This window comes from Equus przewalskii, chromosome 19 (assembly GCF_037783145.1).
Source record: "Equus przewalskii isolate Varuska chromosome 19, EquPr2, whole genome shotgun sequence".
NCBI classification, from domain to species: Eukaryota; Metazoa; Chordata; class Mammalia; order Perissodactyla; family Equidae; genus Equus; species Equus przewalskii.
This window is the reverse complement of record NC_091849.1, coordinates 45,565,211-45,591,903: the sequence shown is the minus strand read 5'-3', so window position 1 is coordinate 45,591,903 and position 26,693 is coordinate 45,565,211. Positions and strand designations below refer to the sequence as shown.

The following is a 26,693-nucleotide window of genomic DNA, read 5'->3' as shown; positions in this document are numbered from 1 at the left end:
AGAGAAAATAATATTAATAGAGTAGGTATTATCTTTTCTCTTTCCTAGTTTCAATATTAGCAAGTATTAAGTAGGGAATTTTTGCTGATGCTTGTAAAAGGAATCAGTATCTTAGATAAAGATAGAACCTCAAAGTCCAGCCACACCCATGCACCTGTCCCTTTTTCAGCATCCCAGCAGGGGACCAGTTGGCAATGTTTCAGTCCTTCTGATGACAGAGAACTCTCTCTACATTGTGAGGTATACATCCCAAATGGCCTGATTATTGAAAAGTTCTTCCTTGTGTTGACGTCTACCTCCCTGTAGCCTCCCTATACCTCCCTATAGCCTGTTTCGGAATGAAATAAGTATTTCTTCCTTATTAAACAAGGATATAGTTTCTCCAGCCTCCCCTTAGACCAGGGTTTCTCAGTCTCAGCATTATTGACATTTGGGCTACATATTTCTACGTTGCGGGATCTGTCCTGTGCATTGTAGGATGTTTACAGCATCTCTGATGTCTACCCACCAGAATCCAGTAGCAACCTCCGACAAAGATGTCTCCAGACTTTGCTGGATGTCTTCTGGGAGGCAAAATGGCTGTTTTTGAGAATCACTGCTATCGGATAACATTCCAGCTGCCTTTAGCCTGTTGCAGATTGAAGCAAACATTGTTTCCTTATCAGACAGGGGTATAGTTGCTTAAAAAATATTGCTTATAGAAAACTGTATGAGGTTATTTACATCTAATTATGAACAGGAGTTTTCACTAGTTCCTGAGCAGGGGAGAAAATGAGTGTAAAGTTTTAGAGATGTGGACTTTCAAAGTTACACCTTTCTGTAACTTTTGGATTTTTCAACAGGGAATATGTAACACTAACGTAAAATACCAACAAAAGATACGGCAATAAAAAAATGGTAAAAATTGCTTAAAAATCAGGGCCGGAAGACTGACAATCTCCTGCCTTCATCCTATTTAAAATATGCAAAGCAGAAGATTTTGTGTTCTTCCTCAATAATTCAGTTTGGTATTGGGTCAATTTTGAGATAAACTACTTTCTGCGTCTTTAGTTGAAAGTTCATTGGCCTGTTATTTACAATCTTGTCTCGTTCTGTATCTTTATATGCTCTGTGTTCTATTACTGCTGTAACAATTGATCACAAATTTATCATCTTACACTTCTGTAGGTCAGAAGTCTAACGTGGCCTCCCTGGGCTACAGTCCACGTGTCATGGGCTGCATTCTCTTCTGGCAGCTCCAGAGGAAAACCTATCTCCTTGCTTTTTCCAGATTCTAGAGGCCGCCCATATTCCTTGGCTCATGGCCCCCTTCCTTAGTCTGCAAAGCCAGCAATGATGGGTTGAGTTCTTCTATGTCTCATCACTCTGACTTCCTCTTCTGCCCCCTCGTCCACTTTTAGGGAGCCTTGTGATTACGTTGGGCCAACCAGGATAATCCAGGACAATCTCACTATTTTAGAGTCAACGAATCAGCAACCTTAATTTCCCTTTCCCACGTAACGTAGCATATTCACAGTTTCTGGGGGTTAGGATGTGAACATTTTTGGGGGGGAAGGGGAGTATCATTGTTCCGCCTGCCGTCTACGCCCATTCCAAAAATTCATCAGAAATAATTTGACAAAGAGAGTGCTGATATTTGTGAAAGAGCATTTTCTTGCTTTTTACCAGTAACAGAAGAGTTAAGGCATATGCCCTAATCTCTGGCCAGGACTGGGTTTTACTTGGATTTATCACCAGCTTTTGACAGAAATTCTGGACTTGAAAGTGGACATTTTACCTATTAGTCTGTCTTTTGTTTCAAAAAGAGAAATGAAACCTGGTGAGAATTTAACAGTGACAGACAAAGAGGGGAAGATAGGATTCGCAGAGGTCACGGTAGCGTGTGGGGATCTCAGCTGAGGTTTGAAGCGAAACTGGTTTCAGTGGTAGACACGAAGTCTGCAGAAGGAAGGCAGAAGATGGTATCAACTTTTCAATGGATTTAAATAGAATTTTCTCTGAGCTCTTATTTAAAGGTCTTCTTCATCTGCCAGATTGATATTTTATTGCCAAAACTGAAGAAAATGATTTTCAGGCTTTACTATTTAAAAAATTGTTGATTATTTAAAGTAAATATTGTCATTGATTTAAAATACTGGAAAAGGGAACAGCAGAAAGAAGGATAAAAAAAATTACCTTTAGTTTCTAACTATACAGAACTCTTCAAAGAAGATAAACTTTGTAAATATTTCTTTTTATTTATTTTGTTTCTTCTCATTCTTGTTTTCTCCTCCTTCTTTGTCTTTTCTTTTATGTATCTGAGATAGTGGATAATTCTTTTAATTCTCTACGTAACATTTTACTTAAACATAAATACTTTTCATGGTCATACAAACTCTTCTTATATATCCTCTTAAAATTATTAGTAAAGCAGTACATTTTGTTGTAAAATATATGAAACAAAATGGGGAAAACACTCATAATCCCATCACCCCTATTATATTAATTAGTAGTCTTTCAGTGTGAATTTTTACATGGCAATTTTATATTGTTTTTTCAATTAAAATTGCATTGTAAACAGTTTCCTAAGTCGTAAAGAATTATTTTGTAACTCTCACCTTACTAACTGAATAAAATCCCATTGGTGATATCCTCTTACTGTCTGACATTTGTAGGCTTTCCGTATGTGTGTGTGTGTGTGTGTGTGTGTTGGCTCTTACAAATACAGTTGGAATAAACGCCATAGTGCATTATGTTTTTAGGGTTTTACTTCCCTGTGTATAAGATTTTTTGTGTGCTGATCTCAGAAATTTTGTGAAAAGGTCAAAGGATGTGGACAATTTAAGGCTTACCAAATTGCCTCCCAAAAATCAATATACCTATTTATACCCCTGCTGGAATTGCTGACTTTGCTTTGGTAGATTTTGCAGTGTCAAAGAATAGGTAAGTCCTGCGTTCTCTGGCTTTTGGGTCATCAGTTATTGCTCTGTCTGGCCAGTTAGGAAATTTTGTGTTAGCTGGTGGTAGTAATGGATTTTCATACATTATGCTAATGAAGACTGCTGTATCAAGGGTTTTAGTGTTGTCGCCTTGAATTTTCCAGTTCTAAATGTCCAAAATAAATATTAGACTTTTCAGAGTTGTAGTTCACAAAAGTAAATACCTTTCTAGCTAACTCATGTCCCACAGTTGAGAAAACGGCACGTTTCTGTGGAAAGAGAACTTTGAGAATTGGAAGACTTCTTGTGAATTATTCTCCTGTGTTCACATTCAGAATCCTCCATGGTCATCCTCTCAGAGATCTCAATCACCATCAGAAGACACAAGAAGCTAGTGTCCGAGGAAGCCAGGGACTTGCAGCCGTTTATAGTAGCTCTTTGTTCAGGAAAGCAAGAAGCACTCTTTGATTTTAGTGACATGGAAAGTGTTTGGTCGTATTTACCTAAGGTGTGTAGTACTTCTATAGAGGATTGGTGGTTGCTTATAATAAAATCACATAAAACTATAAAACAGCTTATATAGGAAATAAAGCTAGAGAAATGGACCAGAAACCAGAGAATGTATTATTAAGCACCCACTGGACACATAGAACTGTGAGAAATCTAAAAAGATGAAGGGTATTGGATCATTTTCAGGAGCAGCTTCAATCTATTTGGGGAAAGAAAATGGACAAGAAAATATTTTAAATGTTAAAAAGCAACACATGAATTAACTGCAAAGTAATAGCGTGGAGTGAGCATGGTTTATGGGTGCCGAGGAGGCACTGGGAGATGCTGATATGGTCCTTGACTGAGCCAAGATCCCCTTGACTCAGGAAGGACGAGGCTGGAGCCTGGAACCAAGAGCTGGTTCTAGAAAGGAGGGGCTGACCTTTGGTCTGGTATTAAGTGAAGGTGAAGAGAAGAGCTTGCCGAGGGAGTGTGAGCCTGGTGTTCTCTGTTTTCCTCTGCGAAGAATGTTTTCAGGTCTTCAGTTGTAAGAATAGGAGGACAGGGTGAAGGAGCGTGTGTCCATTTAAGGGGAGAAGACTTTAACCTATTGAGGAGAGGTGAGCTAAGGAGGGAAGACGGGGGCCGCCATGAAATCACTAGGATATATAGTGGATATATATGGCATAGCTGAACTGCAGCCTGGGGGCACAGCTGTGTTCAGAGAACAGGTTGAGGCTCCAGACCCCTCTACTTTACATTCCCTGTAACCCCCAAAACACACACACACATACACACGTGACTGGACTAAGGACACACAGAGATACCATTCTGCAGGACCGAAGTCATTCCTGTGTTAATTCAACAGATGTTCATTGTACATCTGGTAGGTGAAAGACCCTCACTGCTAAGTGTGGTGGGAAATACCACTGCCTGCGGGACACAAGTCCACTCTCAGATGTACTGCCAGCAAGGGTGTCTGTTCTGCCCCCTGCTCTTACCTCAACGTCCTTCCTCCCAACACCCACCTCCTAACACCTCCTACCATCCTCTTACTGATTCCTAGGCTGCATCACTCTCAGTATCGTCAGTGTGACATGCCTTCCTGCTTCTTCCCATTAACCCAGGTCAGTCTGCTAAGGCTCCTCCTCTTTCACCAGTCAGCTCCAGCGCGACGTCCTCTAGAAGGACTTTCCATAGCTTCCGGCACCACCCACCCGCAGAATTGACCTTTCTCCTTTGTGCTCACACGGAACTCACTTCTGTTAAACTATCTCAAACTCCAAATTGCATTTTAAAAATCCACGGCTCTCTCCATGCCTGCTCAGCACTTAACCAAAGCAGGATTAAGGCCTTGAGAAGCTCCAGGTGCTGCAAATACTACAAGATGCTCATTCTCTATGTGTAATTCAAGATGAAGACAATACTAGGCCAAAAAACATAAAACTCATGTGTATATTGACTTAGAATAATTCATTTCTAGATTTTTCTGATTGAAATATTCTAAATACGTTCATCAAGGCTGAAATTTTCCTATAGCTGTGGAGCCCCTGCTGTACTGTTTTTTGCATGGGGTTTGGTGTGCTTAGAGTGGAAGGCAGCCAGACATTTAGCCCTCAGTACTTGGCACAGGCATGTGCTTAGTAAATGTCTGAATGGACGGTTGGGTCAGTGGGTGGTCTGGTGTATAGGCAGTTGTGGTATAATACACTGTGGAAAAAAGTAAGCACTATAAGAGAGGAGTAAACAGTGCTGTGGGCATTGTGGGGAGGGGCAGGTGCTTCTGGCTGGGGAAGCTAGCAAGGACATCATGGCGGAAGATCCCCAACTGGATTAAGTAGAGAATAAGATAAAAGTCAAGTGAAGTGATGCATTCTTGTCACCAGTTAAGTACATTCAAGCAGGATTCACATATCTTTGTCAACCTACACAGACAAACAAACCCTATGTCTAGTGTTAGATAAACCTACTTGCTTATCAAGAGGGCTCCTAGTTTCAGCTATGTCTCTTAAAGTAGATGGTTTTCCACCCTGTCCCATCTCCCAGGTGAGGTAGAACCCTGCCTGTGTCTGCTTGCCCTTTATGTAGCCCAGTGGTTCTCAACTGGGAGCCATTTTACTTCCCCAGGAGACACTGGCAATATCTGGAGATGTTTTTGTTTTTTGAAACTGAGTAGGAGGGGTATTGTTGCTGGTGTCTGGTGAGTAGAGGCCAGGGATGCTGCTAAACACCCTAGAGTGCACAGGACAGCCCCCCCAGCAAAGGATTACCTGGTCCCAAATGTCAGTGGTGTGGAGGCTGAGAAGCCTGATGGAGCCTGAGCCTGCACCACTGATGTTGCTTTGGCAACTAGGCAGGATAAAAATCACCAACTCTCACACCTCTGGGCTCTTTCTTTTCTCACGATGTAGTCTCTAGAGTCTAACATATTTTGGTCCCAATGGGGCTAAGCTGGTTCCTGGTGAAGAAAGGAAAGGACGTTCATTGAGAGTTAGTGTGTTTGGCTCTGGGCTGGCACTCTCCCTCACCTCAGCAACCCTATGAGAGATATTATCAATCTCGTTTCACTGATTAGGAGACTTAGGTTTCGGATGTGCAATGACCAGTCCAGAGTTGATCCTTCCATTTGCAGGTTCAGGCCCTTCTCGTTGCCCTTGGCAGCCTCAGCAGTCCCTGTTCAGATCTCAGTGGGAGCCATGTTCTCCACAAAAGAGCTCAGATGCATTCTACCTAGAGTGTAGGGCTGACTGATGTTGCAAACCTGATGGCCTGCTGACCAGGGAGCAAAGTATTTTGATCCCAGCTTGGCCACTAATTGGCTGTGTGGTTCCAGGCAAGTTGCTTCCCCTCTCTGGGCCTCAGTTTCCTTATATGTAAAACAAGGGGATTAGACTAGGTAGTGTCCCATACTTTGACCAGAACTCGAGTAGGTTATGTCCATCTTTATCTAGACTACAAAACCAGGCACTCTTTAAGCATGGTATTCTCTTTTGTTTGTCATCCTGCACCTTACTACACCCCATAAACACACACACACACACACACACACACAATGGGACTCCCTTAAAAGCCTAGCACAAAGCCTGGCTCATCGGTACTAATCTGAAATTTGTAATAATCACAAACCACTCATTTTTTCAGGAAAAAATACCAACCCCAAACTTTCAAACTGAAACTGTGTACCTTTTTCCTAAAATTATTGCTTCAAAACAGAGCCTCAAGTCCAATATTACCTAAATCGGACCTCAAACCTCTAAGGGTTCAGCTTCTCTCTGACAGGAAGCCATTTGTTTAGATTTTGTTGCCCAAGGAAAGAGCTAGGATTTTGTTTTTCTTTTTTCCTACTCAAGTAATGCGTGTTCATTGTTGACACACTGGAAAAGTACGTGTTAAAAAAAAGGAAACTGGGGGCTGGCCCCGTGGCCGAGTGGTTAAGTTCGCGCGCTCCGCTGCAGGCGGCCCAGTGTTTCGTTGGTTCGAATCCTGGGTGCGGACATGGCACTGCTCATCAGACCACGCTGAGGCGGCGTCCCACATGCCACAATTAGAAGGACCCACAACGAAGAATATACAACTATGTACTGGGGGGCTTTGGGGAGAAAAAGGAAAAAATAAAATCTTTAAAAAAAAAAAAAAAAAGGAAACTGAAGTCACCTATAATCCTGCCACTTAAATATAACCACTGAGAACGTTGTGGCTTTATATTCATCCCGACTCTTCTTTTTCTATTTGTGTGTAAATGTATATGTTTGAATAAAAACAAGAGCACACTTTACCGATAGATGTTTGTTGTTACCTCGGAGGCTGGGCTGGTTGATCAAGCCCCTGAAACCTGTCAGTCATATGGGTCAGCCAGTGTCCCCGAGGCTCAGTGTTTTTTAAGTGTCAAATGGAGGTGATAGGACCTGCCTACCTCTACTCCTTGTGAGGACGAGAGATTACAGAAAGTACCTGGCTAGACAGTGCGCTCCATAAAAGGTAGTTAGTTATGCCTCCAATCACCTTCTTATTTCTTAACGAAACCAGTAATCGGATTTTGGATTCACAAGGTCTGAGTTGCAGTCAAAATACTTCTTTGTATATCTTTAAGAGTTTCTGCCTGATGTTAAAGCCAGTCAAAGCCCAAATCAACAAGCTGAGAAATTGGAAACCAATGCCGGGTCTCTTCTCAGATGCCGGAGCTGAGTTAACGAGGAGCGTCACTGGGACTTCCGGAGGGGTGCCTCTTCAAGTCCTATTCCTGCTCCAAGGAGTTCTCGTTCAGGTTTTTAGAAAATGTAAAACTGAGTAAAAAATGCCTGTCAAAATCATCTTTCTTATTTCTTCTTTAGTCTTGTGCCATAATATTAAAAGGACTTCTTGTCGAGACCCACTTGTTTCACTATTAAATCTCCTGAGAGAGGACTGGCTTAGGTTTCATCAAATAGAGAGAAAAATTTGTTTCAGAAGAGAACAATTTTTCCATTTTTGTTTTCAATTATAATATGACAAGTGGCATCCCAAGAACAGAACTGTTTGCTCCGAGGCTTTTTCCCCTTAAATATTGTCTGTTCCCTCCCTCAAACACAGAAGTTCCATCGCAATCTCTGCTCTGAAGAATTAAGCTCCTGGTTTGTGGACTGTCTCTTCACTGCAGTGCTGGATGATAGAGCGCCACGTCACTCACTCTTGTCTGAAGCTTGGCAGCCAGAGGGTGCTGGGGTAGGCAGAGTGGATTACTGCCCATAGGATCTGATTTGAAGACAGTAAAATTCCTCTTGTCTCCAAAGCATTTCTTTCCCATAGCATGTGATTCTTCCCTTTGGAGTAAATTTTCAGGGACTTTGATAACTTGCCTCCAGGAGACCTTGCTTAAAAGAAAGGATCTGGAAGGAAAGAAGATCCTTCTTTGTTAAGAAGGATCTGATTAGGAAAGGCTCCTGAGCACAATGTTACCTTGTAGCAGCTTGTTAGATTAGGGGTGTGGAACTTTTGCTGTTTTGTGAGGCATGCCAGGGTGGGAGACCACAAGGGGTGCCCCAGGCATTATCAGGGCCCTAGCAGCCTGCAGAAGGGAAGAAGGGCAGTGAACACAAAGTTCCCCAAGAAATGTAGGAGAAATGCTAATTATAGCCCTAGGGGAAGTTGGAGCCCTTAAGGAAACCTGTAAGGTCTATTCAGCAGAACCGCCTATGGACAAAGGGGAAAATGACCTTGGAGGGATTTCAATCAGCAAAGAGAAAGTCTTCCTGTTCCTGTCTCAAGGTCCTAATTGACACCTTAGTTTTTCTTTAGTTTATTGAGCAACTGCTTAAGGGGAATGCGTGAGGGTAGGAGTACAAAGTGAGTAGGCTAATGTTTGTATTTAGCTACATGCAAAAACACTATTTTCCATATTTTTATCATTTAACCCTGGGTGATATTATTATCATCCTCAGCCTCATTTTACAGACGAGAAAATAAGGCACAGAAGGTCTCCATAGTTTGCAGGAGGTCCCACTGCTGGTGTCAAGGCTGGGATTCAGACCCAGACAGTGCAACTCCAGGCACTAAAGCCCACACAGTGGACCCCTCCCCACGTCAGTGAATTGAAAAGTCACATCCTGCTGTGAAATCATCCGAGAAGGTGTTTCTGGACTCCCTGGCAGTCCGCACCAGAAAGAAGACAGGATCCCTCATCTTTATTCTAGAAGCCTTTACAAGTGCTTGCTATATGCTGGGCCCTCTGCTGAGTAGTAATAATAAAAAGACAAATGAGGGGCCAGCCTGGTGGTGCAGCAATTAAGTTTACACATTCCGCTTTGGCAGCCTGGGGTTCGCCGGTTCAGATCCCGGGTGCGGACATGGGACCACGTGGCAAGCCATGCTGTGGTAGGCATCCCACATATAAAGTAGAGGAAGATGGGCATGGATGTTAGCTCAGGGCCAGTCTTCCTCAGCAAAAAGAGGAGGATTGGCGGCAGATATTAGCTCAGGACTAATCTTTCCCCCACCCCTCCAAAAAAAGACAAATGAGACCAGTCTTTGCCCTGGAGGAGCTAACAGGCTGCTGGGTGAGGCAATGTTGTGAATAGAGCATTGCAGGGGAGGGTGAAAAGTGCCCGAATGGAGGCATGTACAGATGCTGCTGGAGCAAAGAGGAGGCTGCCTTCGTGCTGCTAATGGCCCCGTGGCCTGACTATACCCAGACCCGTGAGCCTCTGCTGCTGAGATGGAAAGTGCCTTCTCCTCTGGTACCCCATGGAGTCAGGCCCAGAGAAGACCTCCTTTCCTGACTGTGGGAAAACTTGGGTGATGGTGATGGTTGTCCCTGCCTTGGACACAGCTGTCTTGCTATCAGCTGGGGACAGCCTTGGCATATCTTTCTCTCCCACAAAGCACACCAGCCAGAGGCAATGGGGAAAGGCAGTGCATTTTGTGGCACTGGGAAGGTGGAGAGAGGAGAGCCATCCCATTTGGGTCATTCTGTCACTCGGTACATGGGGGAAGACCCTCCATCCGGTCCTGCCCATGCCAAAGACTCACTGTGTGACCTTAGGCAGGTGGCATCGCCTTTCTGTTTTTGTTTGATCTTCATCCCCCAAAATGAAAAAAGGAGGTCCTAAAATTTGCTTCTCTTCTTTTATTCCCACTAGGCATTTTCTCATACTACATCTCGTAAATAAGCTGCAATAGCATTTGTGATGATTATTTGACAGTCTTTCTCCCTGCTGGGGGTTTTGAAGACAAAAACCACATCTGCTTGAGAAATCTTTTTATCCTCGACATAGTGACTGACATGTAGGCACTCTTAAAACTCATTAAATAAATACATGAATAAATGAATGAATGAATGAGTTAGCCAATCATAGATTATTTAGAGGATTATTACTTTGAGAATGAGGGTGGTGAAAAAACTCTACACAAATAGTACTTATATATTCCACTGCAGCAGTTTCCAAGCACTGTATAAATCCTGGGATTGACTGTATCCAGATCCCTAGGGAGCTAAAATGCAGATGCCTGGGTCGGCCATCTGAAGATTCTGAGGCAGTAGGTCTGGGGTGGGGGTCAGGAATTGCAACGTTTGAAAGTTCCCTCAGAGCGTTGGTAGCTTGCGCAAGGTCAGGTTGGTAACTCCAGCGTGCCATGTCACCCAGCCTTAATTCTGCCTTGTTCTGCCATGAGGATGGAGATGTTAGCCCTGGCACTGGTCTGGTAGGAAATGCGGGGAGGGCAGAGCACCCCACTCCTGCTTGGAGGACTTGGGGAAGCCCTGCCGGCCATTGGCTATCTCTGCTTCTTCCTGAGGCTATTGACATCGAAGATGTGATGAATACCAAGGAGCTGTGGGCAAGCTCTCCTTTGGGTTAGTGCGGTGTTCCTAAAACTCAGCTGTGGATCTGCTTGTGTGTTTCACTTTCGTCTCTTCATCCTCCATGATCTTCCAAGTGGCTGAATGACACTCCCCTTATTCAATCACAGGCTGTCAGCACCAGGGGTAGAAGTTCCTAAAGCCCTCGGCTCGTGTCTCTGTAAATATTTTCTGTGCATGATGTTATTTGAGGAAAAACCAAGTTGTAACAGCGTAACAGTGGGGTAGTGGTGGCAGCTGGGGAGCATCTAGCCTCGCTTCAGCTCAACTTCTTCTGTTGCTTAATTGGGAAATTCAGGAGCTATTTCTCTGGATTCATACACAGTACTCTGCTGTTTCCAAGGGTCTTAGCATGTTGCTCCTAATATAAATTAGGGCAAGAACAATGAGACAGAGTCTCATTTCATTAAAGAACAATTTCTAATTCCTTGTTAAGTCATTTTCTCAATCCACGAAGCAGCTCCTGAACACCTGAGCATCATTGAAATAATTGTTCTGTTCATTAACTTTAGAAGACGTTGGTTTTAGAGTGAATAGAAATTGATGCTTCACAAGGATGGTATGTTGTGGTTAAAAGCAGGGAGTCAGATATTCCGGGTTTAAGCCCTGCCTCCAGCATTTGCCAGCTGTGTGGTTAGGACGAGCCCATTGAACTCTCCTTAATTTCCTCATCAATAGAATGGGGATAATTAAACTTCCCTCACAGATTGTTCTGATGATAATTGATTAAGATACCGTGTGCCAGAAACTGTGCACAATGCTTGGCGTGTAATAAGCATTCAAATGTTAGCAATATTATTATCCATTTAGTGAACAAACTTTTTTGAGCACCTCCTAAGTGCCATTTTAAAAGAAAAAGAAAAATTATAGTGCTGTGTGCTCATATGAAAAGATTTCTACAACATATTACCAAATTAAAAATGTACGTTGAAATATAAATGAATAGCATAAGGTTTTATGAACAAATTTTAAAACTATATATATGTGTATGTATATTTATTTATATATATGTGTGTGTATGTATTCAAGTATAGAAATACATCTGGAAAAAAATCTATGAGCAAGTGATTATCAGTGAAGAGACAACTCAGTTTTTTATTTACCTTGTTCTATCTTGTTTGAATTTTTGAAATCACATATTAACTTTGTAATAAAAATAAAAATGATACTTAAATAAGATAAAAATCAACCAAAATTATAAATAATCTAAAGAATTCCACTATGTGTTCTTTTTTAACCAAAAAAGAAGAGATAGAATAAGGAAATACAGCCACTCTACAAGTAGCCCAAGAAGCTTAGAGCTCCAGGGACAATTTTCCCAGCTACCTGTCTGGATTTTTAGCCTGTGCGATAAGAGTTGACCTGGCTATAGTCTGTCTCCTCTGAAATCTTTCTCTCTGAATTCCTGTTGCCCTGAGAATTTATACCATATCATTTTAGAATTTTAAATGTCCCTGTAATTTGCTCTCGTCCTGTATTATATATGCTGGTCTTGACCCTGAATCCCAATTGTAAGCTCTTTTAAAGCAGGGGTTGTGTCAAATTCTCCAGTATTTACCGCAATTGTTGATATCAGAGGGTATGTAGTATTTGCTCAATAAATACCCATTGACTGAGTGCCTGCAGATCTGACATTAGTAAGGACAGGCCGTGCTGTGCTGCAGTAAGGCAGAAACAACTTCACCTGGAAATTTCAGTGGCTTGACCCAACAAAGGTTTATTTCCAGCTCATGGACAGCCATATGAATTGGCTGGGCACTTCTCTATTGGTGACAAGTGATCCAGGATTCCTCTGTCTTTAGACACCACATGTGGCTTCTGAGTTTGCTGTGTGAGGGAAAGGAAGCGATGGGGAGGACATACCCACTCCTAAGAGTCCTAGACCACTCCATTCAAATTCCCATTTATCAGAAATCAGTCCATGGCCCCAGTCCAGCCACAAGGGAGGTCAGGAATGTAGGGGAGCACACAGAGATTTAGAAACACTAACTCTCTGTGCCACAGGTCTGTGTTTATATCTGCCTGCTGAATAACTATGCCAACTTGTTAATACCCCATTAGTATCAGTGGGACCAATACCCACATGGATCATTAACCTTGGCTCAGTTTGTGTTAGTAACCATGTGTGTTAGAAACTACTAGGATTCAGAATTTATTCACTCAACAGGGGCTTATTGAGTGTCTCTTGTGTACTAAGCACTATTCTAGGTCCTGGGAATACAGCAGGGGAAAAAACAGGTAAAATTCCCTACTCAAGAACTGACTTCCTAGTGGAGGAAGATAAACAATTGACAAATAATGTCCAGAGCATGTTAGTTGGTGACAAGTATTATGGAGAAAAATTAGGTGGGGGAAATAGGGCGTGTATTGGTGTGGAGAGCGGGGTTGGGTTGTAATTTTAAATTGATTACGGAAAGGCTCACTGAGATGGTAGAAAGGAAGCAAAAACCTAGAGATGAGGGAGCCGGTCACTGGGGTCTCAGGACCAAGAGGCTTTCTGGAAGAAGGGGTCCATGTGAAGATCCCAGGCAGGGCAGGGAGTCCCTGGATGTTTGGTGAATGGCAAGGAAGCGAGTGTGGTTGCAGTGAGTGTGTGAGAAAGGATGGGCTAGGATCGGCGTCTGTTGAGTACGGACGATGTAGAGCCTTGTAGGTTGCTTTAAGGTCCGTGGCTTTTGCTCTGTGAGATATGATGCCATCTGGGAGCAGAGGAGTGACCTGATCACTCTGGCTCCTGCGTTGGGAATAGCCTACAGGGGCAAAGGTGAAGCTAGGGAGACCAGTTGGAAGTTATTGCCAAAATTCAAGTCAGAGATGGTGATGCCTCAGGCCATTCCCATCACCCCAAAAAGTTGAGGGGAGAAATTTTAAAGGGAATAAGTGATGCACAGATACAAGATAGTTTTTGCAAAGGAGATGTTAGCATAGAGCCTCATTGTAATATAATTTATTATTACCATGAGTTCGATTTCATCCGTCAATTCTACAAACATGTTCAACACCAACTGCAGGCCAGGCCCTCTGATAGGCATTGGCTCTGCCTTTGGGAAGCTTTCAGCGTAGGAGGATCAGAGAGATCACCAAAGCTAGGACATGCACAACACCAAAAGAACCACAGCTGCAGCAAAAGGATCATTTTATAATTATGATGGAAACATTAGCCAACACTTAGCGAGTGTGTACTATGTGCCAGACAAGCCGGGGGATATTATGATTATGATATATGGTTGTTATATTTTGATACTATTCTTTGTAACCAAACTAGACAGCTACAGAGTTAAAGAACTAGTGACCCCAAACCTAATATAACAGCCAGCAGTATTATTTCTGTGCTCTACAATCCAGATTACCCAGGATTTTGCCACCCTAGTGCCTATCAAAAACCCAGCCCAGAAAATGCATGTTGTATTTTTTCCAAATGTCTTCTTCCCTTACCATATATAAAATCATGTTACTAGTACCTTAGTCTCATTGATTTGTCAGCCTAAGTCCTCTTTATTGCATGTTTTTTTTTTCTTTTAATAACCTGCCTTGAAGAAAGTTAAGCTGAAACCGCTGCTCAGCTTCCAAGATGTTGCCACCCAAATTGCATGTGCTTTTCTGCCTCTGCAGCTGCCTTGTGCTGGTTCATCCTTTTGACTGGCAAGACCCAAATCCTGTTGCCCATATTAAATCATCAGGTAAGAGGTGTATTTGTTCAGGGGTTTGAGTGACTCACCTGTTGCCAGAGTCAAAGTGGCCCCAGAGAAGTTGCGTGAATGAATTTCTAAGCAGATTCTATCAAGAAGATGCTCATGGAGACCCTCTGTCCTCCTAGAGAATGGGGGAGGGCCTCACTTTCTCCTCATCCCACTGAAACTGAAGAAGCACCTGTCTTCTTCAATATTGTGACTGCAGGACAGAACCAGGATGAGGTGTTTTCAGACAAACTGGAAGCTCAGCTTGCAATCGCTGTGGAGAACTTCCTCGACGCCGTCCCTTCTCTCCCTCTCTGCCCTAACCTACTCCTGCTTGAGCGCAGTAACACAACTCCCCTGGAGTTTCCCCAGAGGCAACCTCAAAACCCGAGTCCGCGAAAGTGAAGAAGAGGCAGGTGTCTTGATCAACAGATATAGTCCTGGTTAGTAGTGGGGTGAGAAGATGGCAATTTAGGATCTTGGGATTCAGAGGGAAACAATCTTTTCTTCCTAACGACAGGGAGAAGTAGGGACAAGAAGGCACTAAGGATCTCCAGATGAGAATGGAGGTGCATTACATGCTCTTTCTTACCTTGTGGAGGGAGGGAAGGAGAGGAGAGGACGGCTCAGACACGTCCACGAGGGGTGGCCAGAGTGGGACAGCCATCTCTAGGACCTTTTCTGTGGAGAGATTGCTTCTGGAGCTTTGTGAATTCCTGCCAATGCCTGAGAGTTGTGATGCGTGAACTTCTCTATCCGGTCTCCTCAGGTGAGCAGTGTAGGTGGCTTCTGCATGGTGTCATACCGTCTGTCCCCGCAGACCTGTGCACCTGGATAATGTGGTCACACTGGATCTAGTTGTTCAGGCTTGATGGGTGCCTTCTTACTACAGCATTTACGAAAGACTTTTCACAATCGATCACCTTAGAGATAAATCTCACCCTACTTTGTAGTTGGGGAAACAAATGCATCAGTAGGAGAGGAACTGTATCATCTTCCTGCATTTGCATAGGAAATGGAGTGATATCTCACAGGGGCCTTCATTCTACAACACTTGGCAGGAAGCAGAGGCATCGGTGATACACTGGTGACTAAAAACAAAGAGCTTGGAGGCAAGTTCAAGGAGCTTGGGACCTAGTTAAAATTGTTTATTTTTCCCATTACTTTTTCCATAGATTGAAAACAAGTGACATCTTACACGAGGAGTAAATGATCACCCAAGAGACATTTATATCGTGCACTTTTTATTGGGCCAGGGTGAGAATTTGAGGACATGTTTTATATCGCCTAATGTTTGACAATCATTGGAAAGCTGTCATTGGACTGGCAGAAACTTGAGGACAGGGACACTGTTTTATTTATCTCTGTAGTCCCAGCGTTGAGCCCAATGTCCCACTTGTTCTAAATGCTCAAAAATGAATGCATAAATATTTTTTAAATTATTAGGAATAGTTTATTAAATAAAAGATTAAAATAGTAGATGATTCTTTATAGTCTTACTAAATGAATACATAGAAAATGTGGTTATGCAGGTAAAGGATAAGTATGGGCTGGAGATGTCCTATTTGCTAGTGGAAGAGAGAAAGCCATATAAGAGAATATAATGTTCCTAGCATGTCTACAAACCCTATTCAAACCCGGGAATGAGTATCAGGAATACTTGACAAATAAATGCCACCAAGAATGTATAATAAGATGAATAGCATACTCACAGGTTGCAATGCTCCTATTAAAGTTGAAGAAAAATAGGAAGTGACATTTCTAAGTTCTGACCCACAAAACTGTATCATCGCAAGGGTGGCATTCAACCTGACAAGTCTCTTCCCTGCCTCTTCCTTCATGATGAGTCCTGATAGACGGTTAGAGAATGGGAAATCCGGGACCACGACCAGATCAGATGTAAGCCAGGGAGCCTTCTCTGCAGCCATCCTGGCACTGGCCAGCAACAGGGGCCTGTAGACCTATACCCAAACCTGGGTCAGCTCAAAGCTTCCTGGGACCTCGGGGGTCACATGTCCTGGCATAGGCAGACCCACAGTCTCACCTTGACCTGTGGCTCCTGAAGGCTGAGTGGGGAAGCTTTTGGGTAGAGCAGGTTTTAGAGAACCAGGGCACTTCTAGGTTATTGGAAAAGGTTCCCAGAGCCTTGGTGGAATTGAGATCTCACAAGGGGAACCCTGTGTGACTTGGAGCCCTCCCCTGGCTCTAGAACGGAACTCCCAATTCCAGAGGCAGTGCCTCCAAGGCAGCTGTGGGTTCTCTGGGGCTCCTCACCAAACTGGGAGCCCGAGTCCTCTCCCAGCCCCCTGGTATAGCCACACCATGGCCGCCTGTGGGCTGGGCACAGCAGAACACAGGCAGCTTGTCCTGGAAGAAAAGGCAGGCGTAGCTTACCCTAGCTGACCTTCCCTATTACAGCTCGAAGTGTGGCTTAGTCTTAAATGGGAGAGGAAGAGCCTTTGTAATTCAAAATAGACCCTAAAGTGTTAGCCTTACAGGTAAAGGTTTTAAAAAAATCTGAGGAAATACCTCGGATTTTGGATCTGCCCTAAAGGAAAACGGTATGGTCTAGTTTTAGATCAGCTAAAACTCCTCTAAAGGCTTGAATTTAGGTAGCCAGAGAGTTTAACTAACTCTAGGTAAGGGACAAATAATATCAGTTGTCCCCCATTATGTCGTCTTGCATTCTGTGCTAAGTACTTGACTTACATTATCACTTCATCCTTACGACTGTCCTGCAGGCTAGTCAAGTGTTTTTATTCCCACTTCACAAATGAGGATAAGAGACAGGAGTAAATTGCTTAGGCCAGAGCATCATAGCTTGTGAAAGGTACAACTGGAATCCAAAATAGGCTCATCTGACTCCATTACCCAGGGTCCATTCATCTTACCCCCTCCCTTCCTCAGAACTACCTTCTAACGTTTGACCATGAATTGCTGACGCTTGTGTCAGGCCAGGTGGTCTGGTACCCTAGTCCAGTGCTGCTAAACTTTAATAGGCGCACTTTTTCAGATTCAGTAGAATTCGATTACCTGCATTACCAAGCTCCTAGGTGATGCCAGTGATGCTGAGCCATGGACCAACTTTGAGTAGCAAGGCATTATGTATGGAAGGGCTCATCGCTGGCAGGCGTTTCACACATTAGTCATCAATGTGGAGGGTGTAAATGGGCTTCTTCTCATGACTCAAAACCTTTCTGGATGACGCCCTATGATATCAATGCGGGTGCCGTACTTAACATAGTTCTAGGTGTCTTAGTGCCAGAGAAAGGATGTGATGGAAAGCAGGAAAGAGTCTGTCTAGCAGAGTGATCAACTGCAGTAGAAGGGTAGGAGTGGGCAAACTGAATCTGGAAAAGTGAAGGTCTGGATATACTGATATTTGGACTCACCATCTTGAAATTAAATATGGACTTGTTTGGGGTTTAGAAAGGAGGAGAACAGGTGAACCTGCAGGTGTGTTGAAGGGTTTTGGTACTAGAGAGAGGAAAGGTTCAAGAGTGGGTAAAAGAATGTATACCATAAAATGTTTGATGGGAATAAGAGAGACCAGTGGCAATGAAAAGCTTAGTTCAGATCATTTTCACAAATATTTATTGAGCACTGACCATGTGCCAGACGTTGTATTAAGATCTGAGAATACAAAGACATGGATACAGCTCTTGAGAAATAGCCTAGGGTGGGAGACAGAGTGTGCAAACACATAATTTCAGTATCATATGATAGGAAGGATGATAAAAATATATACAGGGAATTGATTTAATACTGAGAATGAAATGATGAAGTCTGGGAGATCAAGCAAGGCGTCAGAGAAGACCTGACACCTGATAAGGTGTTAAAGGTTGAATAGGAGTTTCAAGCACAGGGCATAGCATTCACAAAGGTGGAGAGGCATCGAATAGCCCAGTGTGTAGCTCAGGAATGCTGGAACACATGGAAGGGAGGTAACCTAAAGGGAAAAGTCAAGAGAAGAGTAGGAGGCAGCAGACCTCCCGATCATGGAGGGTCTTTCTTGCAGCGCCCAGAACCTTGGGGTTTAACTTGTGCACCTGTGAACCTTGACGCATTTTAAGCTCAGAACGAGGGAAGGCTAGGCCCCACTGGTGCCTCAAGTAGCAGTGGAAGTAGCTCAGGAAGACACCTGTAGATATAAAGACCACCTACAAACTGCCGTCCAAAAAGATTCCAATACATTTCTCTTTCAAGAAAACCACCTGGAGACCAATAAGAAGCCATCAAAGGGTTTTAAGAAGAATTGCCTGGTGAGATTTGTGCCTTAAATCACTCCAGAAACTGTGTGAAGGATACATTTGAAGAGGCCAAGATCCAAGGTGGATAGGACAATTAAGAGAGGTGACAATTGCCTGGTCAAGAGACAGTGAAGATTTCAGTGAGACAGTTGAGCTAGAGGGCCAGGGATATGTTGGAGAGATAATTCTAAGCTAAAAACAAATGTTAGTTGTTGAGATTGATTGGATGTAGGGGTTGGTAAGAAAGAGGTAGGAGAGAGGGATAATTCCCAGGTTTCTGGCTTGGGATACCCAAAATAGGGAATTCTGGAGTTGCAGGCTGTGTGATTGGAGGATAAGGAGGGGGAGATGGGAGCTGGTCATTTAGTTTGATTTTGGACCATTGGTTTGATGTTCCTATGGGAAGAACATGAGGTGGAAATCCCCAACCTCGGAGGTTGTAAGCACAAGTTGGAAATGTGAGATAAAGTTCATGTTCAGGAAAACCAGATTTGGGAAGTGATCTTTAGTGTGCTCTGGATAAGAGTAGGAGGTAAGGACAGGGCTGTAAGTATTAGGAGGTGATGGTCCTAAGCATCTTGGGAGAAGGGCTATGTCTCCCTTCATCTTTTTCCCTCACACAGTACTTTGCATACAGCAGGCCCTCAATAATTATTTGTTTATTTCACTAGTTAGCAAAGAAATAGAGGAGGCCAGAAACTACGGGCAGTAACTCGATTCCCTTGGAATTCCTTTGCATAATAAAGTCGGGGGTGCAATGGATGACAAATGAGATCATATTTACCTGTTTTTCAGCATGGGTCAATAAAATCCAAGCTTTGATGGCTGCTGCAAGCCTTGGCCAAACTAAAATCCCCAGAGGAAATGGATCTTATCCCGTTGGTTGTACAGACTTGATGTTTGATTATACTGATAAGGTAAGGCTTTGATTAATACCACTTGTCTATATTCTAATATCGACTGTTGCCATGACCCACTATCAGGTTCTGAAACTTGACCTTGCCCTCACCTGAGACCAACTCATTGTGCCATTTGCATCGTTTCACAGGAAGCCTTTTGCTACTTCAGTCATTCCTCGATTCGTTGCTGTCATCTGATTAATTTTTCTATAAGCTCTCTTCTTTTTCTCCTTCCTTAATGGTTGAAAGCAGACTGCTCATCCTCTCTTCACTCAGAAAGCATACTGTTCTATTTTGCATCTCTTTTGACTGTATTCAGTCACCACAGCAGCTTAAAACATTCTCTGGGTCTCTTCATGAACAGCAGAGGTGTTTGGGTCCCCACTAATTAAATATGCAAGATCGGGGCTGGCCCGGTGGTGTAGTGGTTAAGTTCGCATGCTGTGCTTTGGTGGCCCGGGGTTTGCAGGTTTGGGTCCCAGGTGCGGACCTAACACCGCTCGTCAACCATGCTGTGGCAGCATCCCACGTAAAATAGAAGATTGGCACAGACGTTAGCTCAGAAACAATCTTCCTCAAACAAAAAGAGAAAGATTGGCAACAGATGTTAGCTCAGGGCCAATGTTCCTCACAGAAAAAAAAGGAAAAAGCAAAATAATTATTGGAATATATTTGAGAAGCAACGTGATTAAAATTACATGAATTTCTTTCCTCCATAGGGCACCTTCTTGCGTTTGTATTATCCATCCCAAGATGGTGATAGCTCTGACACCCTTTGGATCCCAAACAAAGAATATTTTTGGGGTCTTAGTAAATTTCTTGGAAGACACTGGCTTATGGGCAAAGTTTTGAGCTTATTATACGGTAAGATTTCTATTGATCCTGCTTTGTAGGCTCTAGAATGTAAGAAAATCTTGAAAACAGCAAGAGTTTCGGGCAGTTAAAGACCAAAGTAGATTTTCTCCAGTCTAAAGTTCTCCTAAGATAACAAAAAAAGTATTTCTTAAAAGCCCAGGTAACTTTCACAGAATCCAGAGTTCTCATTTTGTCCATTCTGTGTATGATGGAGAGTATGATGGTGTGGAGCTGGAGATGGAGGGAGTGAAAGTGTCAGACTTTCAGCCTGGCGCTAGCTGCTCTCCATGGCTGGTCTCTAGTTTTCCTTCTTACGTACTGTGGGGGAGCAATAATGTGGTGAGAGTAGCAGGTTAGCTAATGTAATCACTGCCCCATATGCTCTGTGCTAAAGTGCTTTTTAAACTTGGGCAAAAGTAGAAAGAAGTGGAAGCCACCATAACTCTCTAGATCCAAAACAAAGGAGTGAAAGGTAATTTCTTATCATAAATAAGGAGACTCTACTCTCATTCCCATCACCCACCCCCAAGGGACCACCCTCTCTCACTAAGACAATCTTATGTGCCTTCGTCACTTAATTGTCTACATTTCACTAATACAGACTTTTCCTTCCTTATCTGTTTGACCAGATAGTACTCTTGGGCTGGTGTGAACTAGGCCTTCAAATTTCCCCTTCAAAACTACCTACAACTTTTGGTATTCATTTTAAACATCTCCTCGGGGTTTTCTTAAAAACCACTTTATAACAGAAGTGATAAAAATACTAAAACTACGCATCTTTATGGTGCTAAATAACTTATACGTCACTTCTACAGCAATCATCGCATTCAATGTTCATGACCACATCTCCATTTTATAAGTGAGAAAATGAAACACAAATTGATGAGGATGATGACAATAAAAATTGAGAAGTGAAGGAAGAGAAGATGATATCTTCCATTTTTTGAGCCCCTTACTATGTGACTAGATAAGTGCTTTAGGTATATTATCCACTTGAATATAATTCTCACAAAAACCATATGAGGGAGATATAATTTTCTCCTTTTTACAGAAGAGGAATCTGAAAATCAGACAGTTCTTTTAACTTACCCAGGATCAATAGCTAGTAAGTGACGGAGCTGCATCTGCAGCCACATCTAGGTATGAAGTCCATGATCTCTCCAGCTTTCTTTTGATCACTACCATGTTAGAGTCTCCAACTCAAAGATCCTGGCTCTCAGTGTAACGTTCCTGAGGTTTACTGGGTAGTTTGGTTTCAGAACATTCCCTTTGAAGTGTTGCCAAAGCCTGGGGTTGGTGAAAGAGAGCAGCCTTCCCCAATACACCTGTAAGTGGGAAACTGTCTCACCTTAAGTTCAGGGCTGACAGTGAGGACTGAGAATTAATGACCCTGTGGTCGTAAGAAAAACACATGGTTCGGGTCTTTGGTTGGTGGGTATCTAGTAGCAGACTTTTTAATGAATTTGCCATTAATACACAAAAACATAAAAATAAATTCCATGGGTCAGGACTTTATACTAAGGAGATATAAGTTAAATTAACCAGCAACATTCAAGTCAGAGACAAAACACTAATCATCATCCTCCATTGTTGTCTAGGTTCACTGACAATTCCTGCAAGCTGGAATTCCCCTCTGAGGACGGGTGAAAAATACCCACTAATCATTTTTTCTCATGGTCTTGGAGCATTCAGGTAATGTTTGAGAGGTTGAACAATTTTAACCCCTAGAGATCAATGACTCAATGCATTGTTTTCCAAAAAAAGGAATAGCTGATTTTGGAGTATCATGCTGGCCCCTGTCCTGAAGGAATTGGGATTCCTTAGGAGTTGACTATGGTCTGTTGATCGGTCCTAGCCCTGTCTCGTCAAGTAGTTTGTTCCCTCCTTCTAGCTCATGGGGACTGGCCTCACAACAGGAAAGAGAAGGTGTTGCATTTTGGGTTGTTATCCTTCTATATATAACACACTCTCAAAACGATCTTCTGTGTTAGTTCAGGTCCTCTGAGAAATAGACACCAAGATTGGATTAGCTGTGAAAGACATTTATTGAAAGAAGTGCCGGTGACGGATAGAGGGGAAGGAGCAGGAAAAGATGGGGAGAGCCTTCACCCCATGATGCAGGTTGGACACTCAGGAGGGAGATGGGAAATGGAGAAGGATTGGGTGAGAAGAGTCTCAGACTACAGCACAGACTACAGTCTCTAAGAAAGACTGGGCCAGGCCAACTGAGGGAGTGCTCGACCCACAGTTGCTCATCAGAGGAGTCCTGCATCTCACTGGAATGGGCCTAGGTTAGTATGCACACTGTGCCCAGTCACTGGGAGCAGCCCACAGGAAGCTTAGCTGGTGGTGGCGGATCCAGCGGGGCAGGAGCTGGGTGGGTCTTTAGTCATCTGTGCTCTCTGTGGCCTGATACCTGAGTGATACATTTTCATGACCACCACACCTTCTCCACTACCTTCTTCCATCTTCTCGACTGCCTCCCCTTCTTTTATCTCAGGCAATTGTAAGACTTTCAGAAAATAAGAGGTGGCTTTTCGCTGGCAGGAAGTTGGGTAGCATCTGCAATAAGAACTTATCTTCAATACTTTAACTGTAGTCTAGCTAGTTATTTGATTTCTACTAGACCAGTGGTTGGCAAATTAGAATCCAAGGACCAAATCCCACCTGCTGCCTATTTTTCTAAAGAAAGTTTTATTGGGACACAGCCACACCCCATTTTTCACATTGTCTATGGCTACTTTTGTGCCAGCGCAGCAGAGTTGAGTAGTTGTGACAAATACTGTACGGCCCACAAAGCTGGGAATGTATACCCTCTGGCCTTTTGCAGGGAAGGTTTGCTGATCCTGTACTAGACTATCTCTCCCTCCTGAGTAGGTCTTGTGTCTTCAGCAGTAGAAGACACAGTTCCCACCGACCTCCTTTGTATATTCTATGCACGTTTCCTATTGAACGCATGATATGAGAAGAAGATTGTGTGGTGAATACATGGAAGAGAGGTGTAAATGTAGTTGCTTAGCACATGATTCTTTAACTACCTCACTCTGTCCAATCTTTTAGACAACAGTTAACATGTATTTCCCCTGTTTTAGACACAGCGATAAGCAATGAAAATGTATTAATTTACTTAATCCTTACAACAATCCTATTAAGTACCATCCTGTTATCACATCACCCTTCTACAGATAAAGAATCAAGGCAGAGAACACGTAAGTGGTTTATCCAAGGTAGACAGCTAATAAGTGGTAGAACCAGGGTTCAACCCAGGTAATTGGACCAGATGATTTCTTGTTGTGGAGGGTCATCCTGTGCATTGTAGGATGTTTAGCATCTTCCCTCTATCCCCTAGATGCCAGTAACACCCTCCCTCAGTAGTCATGATAATGAAAATACCTCCCTTGTCAAATATCCCCTGAGGGCAAAATGGCCCCATTTGAGAACACAGCTCTCTGGTTTACCCCAGGGCACTACTATAGGAAAGTAATGGCCTCCGTGTTCCGGAGTTTATTAGTGGACCCCCGCCTTGTAAGCGTGACTTGTAGTTCAATGCTTCCCTCCTTTTGTTTTGAAGGACAATTTATTCTGCTATCGGCATTGACCTGGCATCTCACGGGTTTATAGTTGCTGCTGTGGAACACAGGTACGTCATCTGGTATGTAGCTGGGCTCTAACTTTCATAAAGGTTTATAAAAAAATGTTGATGCAATTGTCAACTGTGATTACATGATGAGAAAAAATGGAGACTGAGTTAGATTCTCAAGACTTAAAAAACAGCTAACATTTCTACAGTGTTTATTGTGTGCCGTGTCCATATCGCACCTCCTATAATCTTCTTGGCAAGCCTACGAGATGGTTACTATTAGCACTGTTTTAAGGAGGAGGAAATGAAGCTGAGAAAGGGTGAGTCCTTTGCCCAAAAGCACACAGCTAGTAAGTGGCAGTGCTGGGATTTGATTCCAGGCGTGAGTTTTCAACACATCCTCCCAGAACTGTGAAGACAGAATGCGTTGAGTTTACCCATGACAATGTCTTTTCCTTAGAACTCCCTTGGGGGCCCCTTTGATTTTAAAGAAAAATGCAGAGTGGAAGAAGAAAGGGAAGTCAGAAGGAGAAGAGTGAAGTTGAGTCAAGGATGGATAGAGGAATGTGGGTGAGATGGGGAAGGGAAAGAGCAAGTCGAAGTAGGTGATTCTGTTTGTTTTGTAGAGATGGGTCCGCATCCGCGACTTACTATTTCCAGGACCAGTCTGCTGCAGAAATAGGGAACAAGTCTTGGCTCTATTTCAGAAGCCTAAAACGAGAGGAGGAGGAGGTGCTTGTACGAAATGAGCAGGTACATGGCAGTAAGGGGAGAGGTGGCATGGGGACTGGAAAGCATCTGCAGCCTGATGACATTGCTGATTGACGTTTACATACGGCACACGGTGCTCCTAGCTCTCTTACTTGCCGTTCCCAAAAGAGCTGCAGCGAAGATTCTCCGAGTAATAAAATTCTCTTAATGAAATGTCTAGGTCATAGTCAAAACGTAGACAAAAATTCTGGGAGATGACAGCGAATATACAGAATATTTTTGCATTAGAACTTCTAATTTTAGAATTTCAGAATAAATTCATAGACATCCCCCCCCCCACACACACACACACCAGGGAGTATAAAGAAGGCTACTTGGGGCCAACCCAGTGGTGGAGTGGTTAGGTTCCCATGCTCCGCTTCGGTGATCTGGGGTTCGCAGGTTCAGATCCTGGGTGCCGACCTACACACCATTCATCAAGCCGTCCCACATATAAAGTAGAGGAAGATGGGCACAGATGTTAGCTCATGTTAGCCAATCTTCCTCACACACAAAAATAAAATAAATAAGACTACTTTTCAGAGAGGTAGTATAGAATAGTATTAAGGATGTAGGCCTTAGAATCCAACTTTCTGTGCCTGATCCTGGCCATCACTTTGCACTGGGGTGATCTTGGACAAGTTACTTACTCTCTTTATTTTGCTCCCATGTTTTATTTGTTACAAAATAATGAACAGCAACAGTATTTTTCTCACAGGGCTGTTGGGAAGATTAGATGGAATAAAGCATTCTGGCTTCCGCCTTTGTGCCAAGCTTTATAGTGGGTACTTTATTTTTATATAAATATTCTTATGTAAATATATTTTCTATTTTAATTTTTTATTTTAATCCCACCCACATTTCACTGAGGTAGGCATTATCATACAATAAATGGAAGCTCGGAGAGGTTAAGTAGATCCTCTGAGGTCACACAGTGGATATGCAACAGAGACAAGATTTGGACTAAGCTATAACTACGTGCAAAGCTGGTTCCTGTGTCATTATGCTAGGTGTTTTCTAATCACTAATCGCTCAGCAGACATTTCCAATTTATAAGCGACCAACCATTTTCCCCACATCTTCCTCTATACAAACTTTAAAATAGGCGTTACAACGTTTACTGTGTCATTTCCTTCTTCCAATAATCATATTAGGTACAGCAAAGAGCAAAAGAGTGTTCTCAAGCTCTCGATTTGATTCTTGACATTGATCATGGAAGGCCAGTGAAGAATGTATTAGATTCAGAGTTTGGCGTGGAACAACTGAAGGTGAGCTAAGAAGGCCATTTCCCTCATCTTGCGGTTCTTTACTGTTCTTTGTTGTCTGCTTTACTGCTGTGATACAAGGTACCAGATGATAAAGGGCTGCAAAAAACAGTGCAGGTAAAGTATTACAGCCATGAGGAACACATTAGTTGGAACTATATATGAAATTGCCAACAGTCAGTTTTGATCTACAAATATGGCAGTTTCACATGGTTCAACTTAAGACCTCCAGTCAAGTGTCGTGATTTCTTGGATGGCTCCTGCATTTTTCTGAGCTTGATCCTGAAAAGTTGGGCCAAAGTGTTGGAGAAAATGTTGGGAGGGTTGGAAGAACAGACCGAGTAGACGGCCTGAACAGAGACTCAAAAGTGTGTGTAGGGAGGAGTCCGGGGGATAGAGGAAACTAGAAGTGTTCGGTTTGAGCATAAGATGATGGTCCATTCTCTAGATGCACTGGAGTGTTTGTTGTCCCTCAACCCGCCACTCTCTCTGCTGTCTCCGTGCCTTTGTACATATATGTCCCCTTGGCCTGACACACGCTTCCCCCTGATAAGTCCTGCTGAATCTTCAACTCAAGTCAGGCATCACCTTCTCCAAGGAGCTTTCTTGGACCCCAGTGCCCACCCGTGGACCGAGTTAGCTATCTATCCTATGTGCTCCTTGCCGCCACTCGATTG

General features: G+C 43.1%; 2 protein-coding genes across 15 annotated transcripts in view; one reads left to right on the top strand and one right to left on the bottom strand.

Annotated features, from left to right (window-relative positions):
* The window catches only part of ANKRD66 (ankyrin repeat domain 66), a 50,727-nt gene extending 35,570 nt beyond the window's left edge, over positions 1-15,157 (bottom strand). Inside the window, exons 1-2 of the mRNA XM_070586179.1 lie at positions 15,010-15,157; positions 14,459-14,631 (exon numbers count right to left, since the gene is read on the bottom strand). The gene's annotated coding sequence lies outside the window, so the exon portion shown is untranslated. The remainder of the gene's footprint in view (positions 1-14,458; positions 14,632-15,009) is intronic.
* Positions 1-26,693, top strand: part of PLA2G7 (phospholipase A2 group VII) — a 36,522-nt gene that overhangs the window by 5,631 nt on the left and 4,198 nt on the right. For 4 of the 14 annotated variants that reach the window (XM_070586165.1, XM_070586169.1, XM_070586167.1 and 1 more), the window contains 7 exons: positions 14,278-14,420; positions 19,463-19,584; positions 20,286-20,430; positions 22,020-22,113; positions 23,993-24,061; positions 24,628-24,754; positions 25,906-26,019. In XM_070586165.1, the coding sequence (XP_070442266.1) occupies positions 14,312-14,420; positions 19,463-19,584; positions 20,286-20,430; positions 22,020-22,113; positions 23,993-24,061; positions 24,628-24,754; positions 25,906-26,019 (780 nt within the window). In that variant the 5' untranslated portion in view covers positions 14,278-14,311. Of the gene's footprint in view, positions 1-14,277; positions 14,421-14,637; positions 14,861-19,462; positions 19,585-20,285; positions 20,431-22,019; positions 22,114-23,992; positions 24,062-24,627; positions 24,755-25,905; positions 26,020-26,693 lie in introns of all 14 variants that reach the window. The other 10 variants (XM_070586160.1, XM_070586162.1, XM_070586161.1 and 7 more) reach the window with 5 other exon arrangements.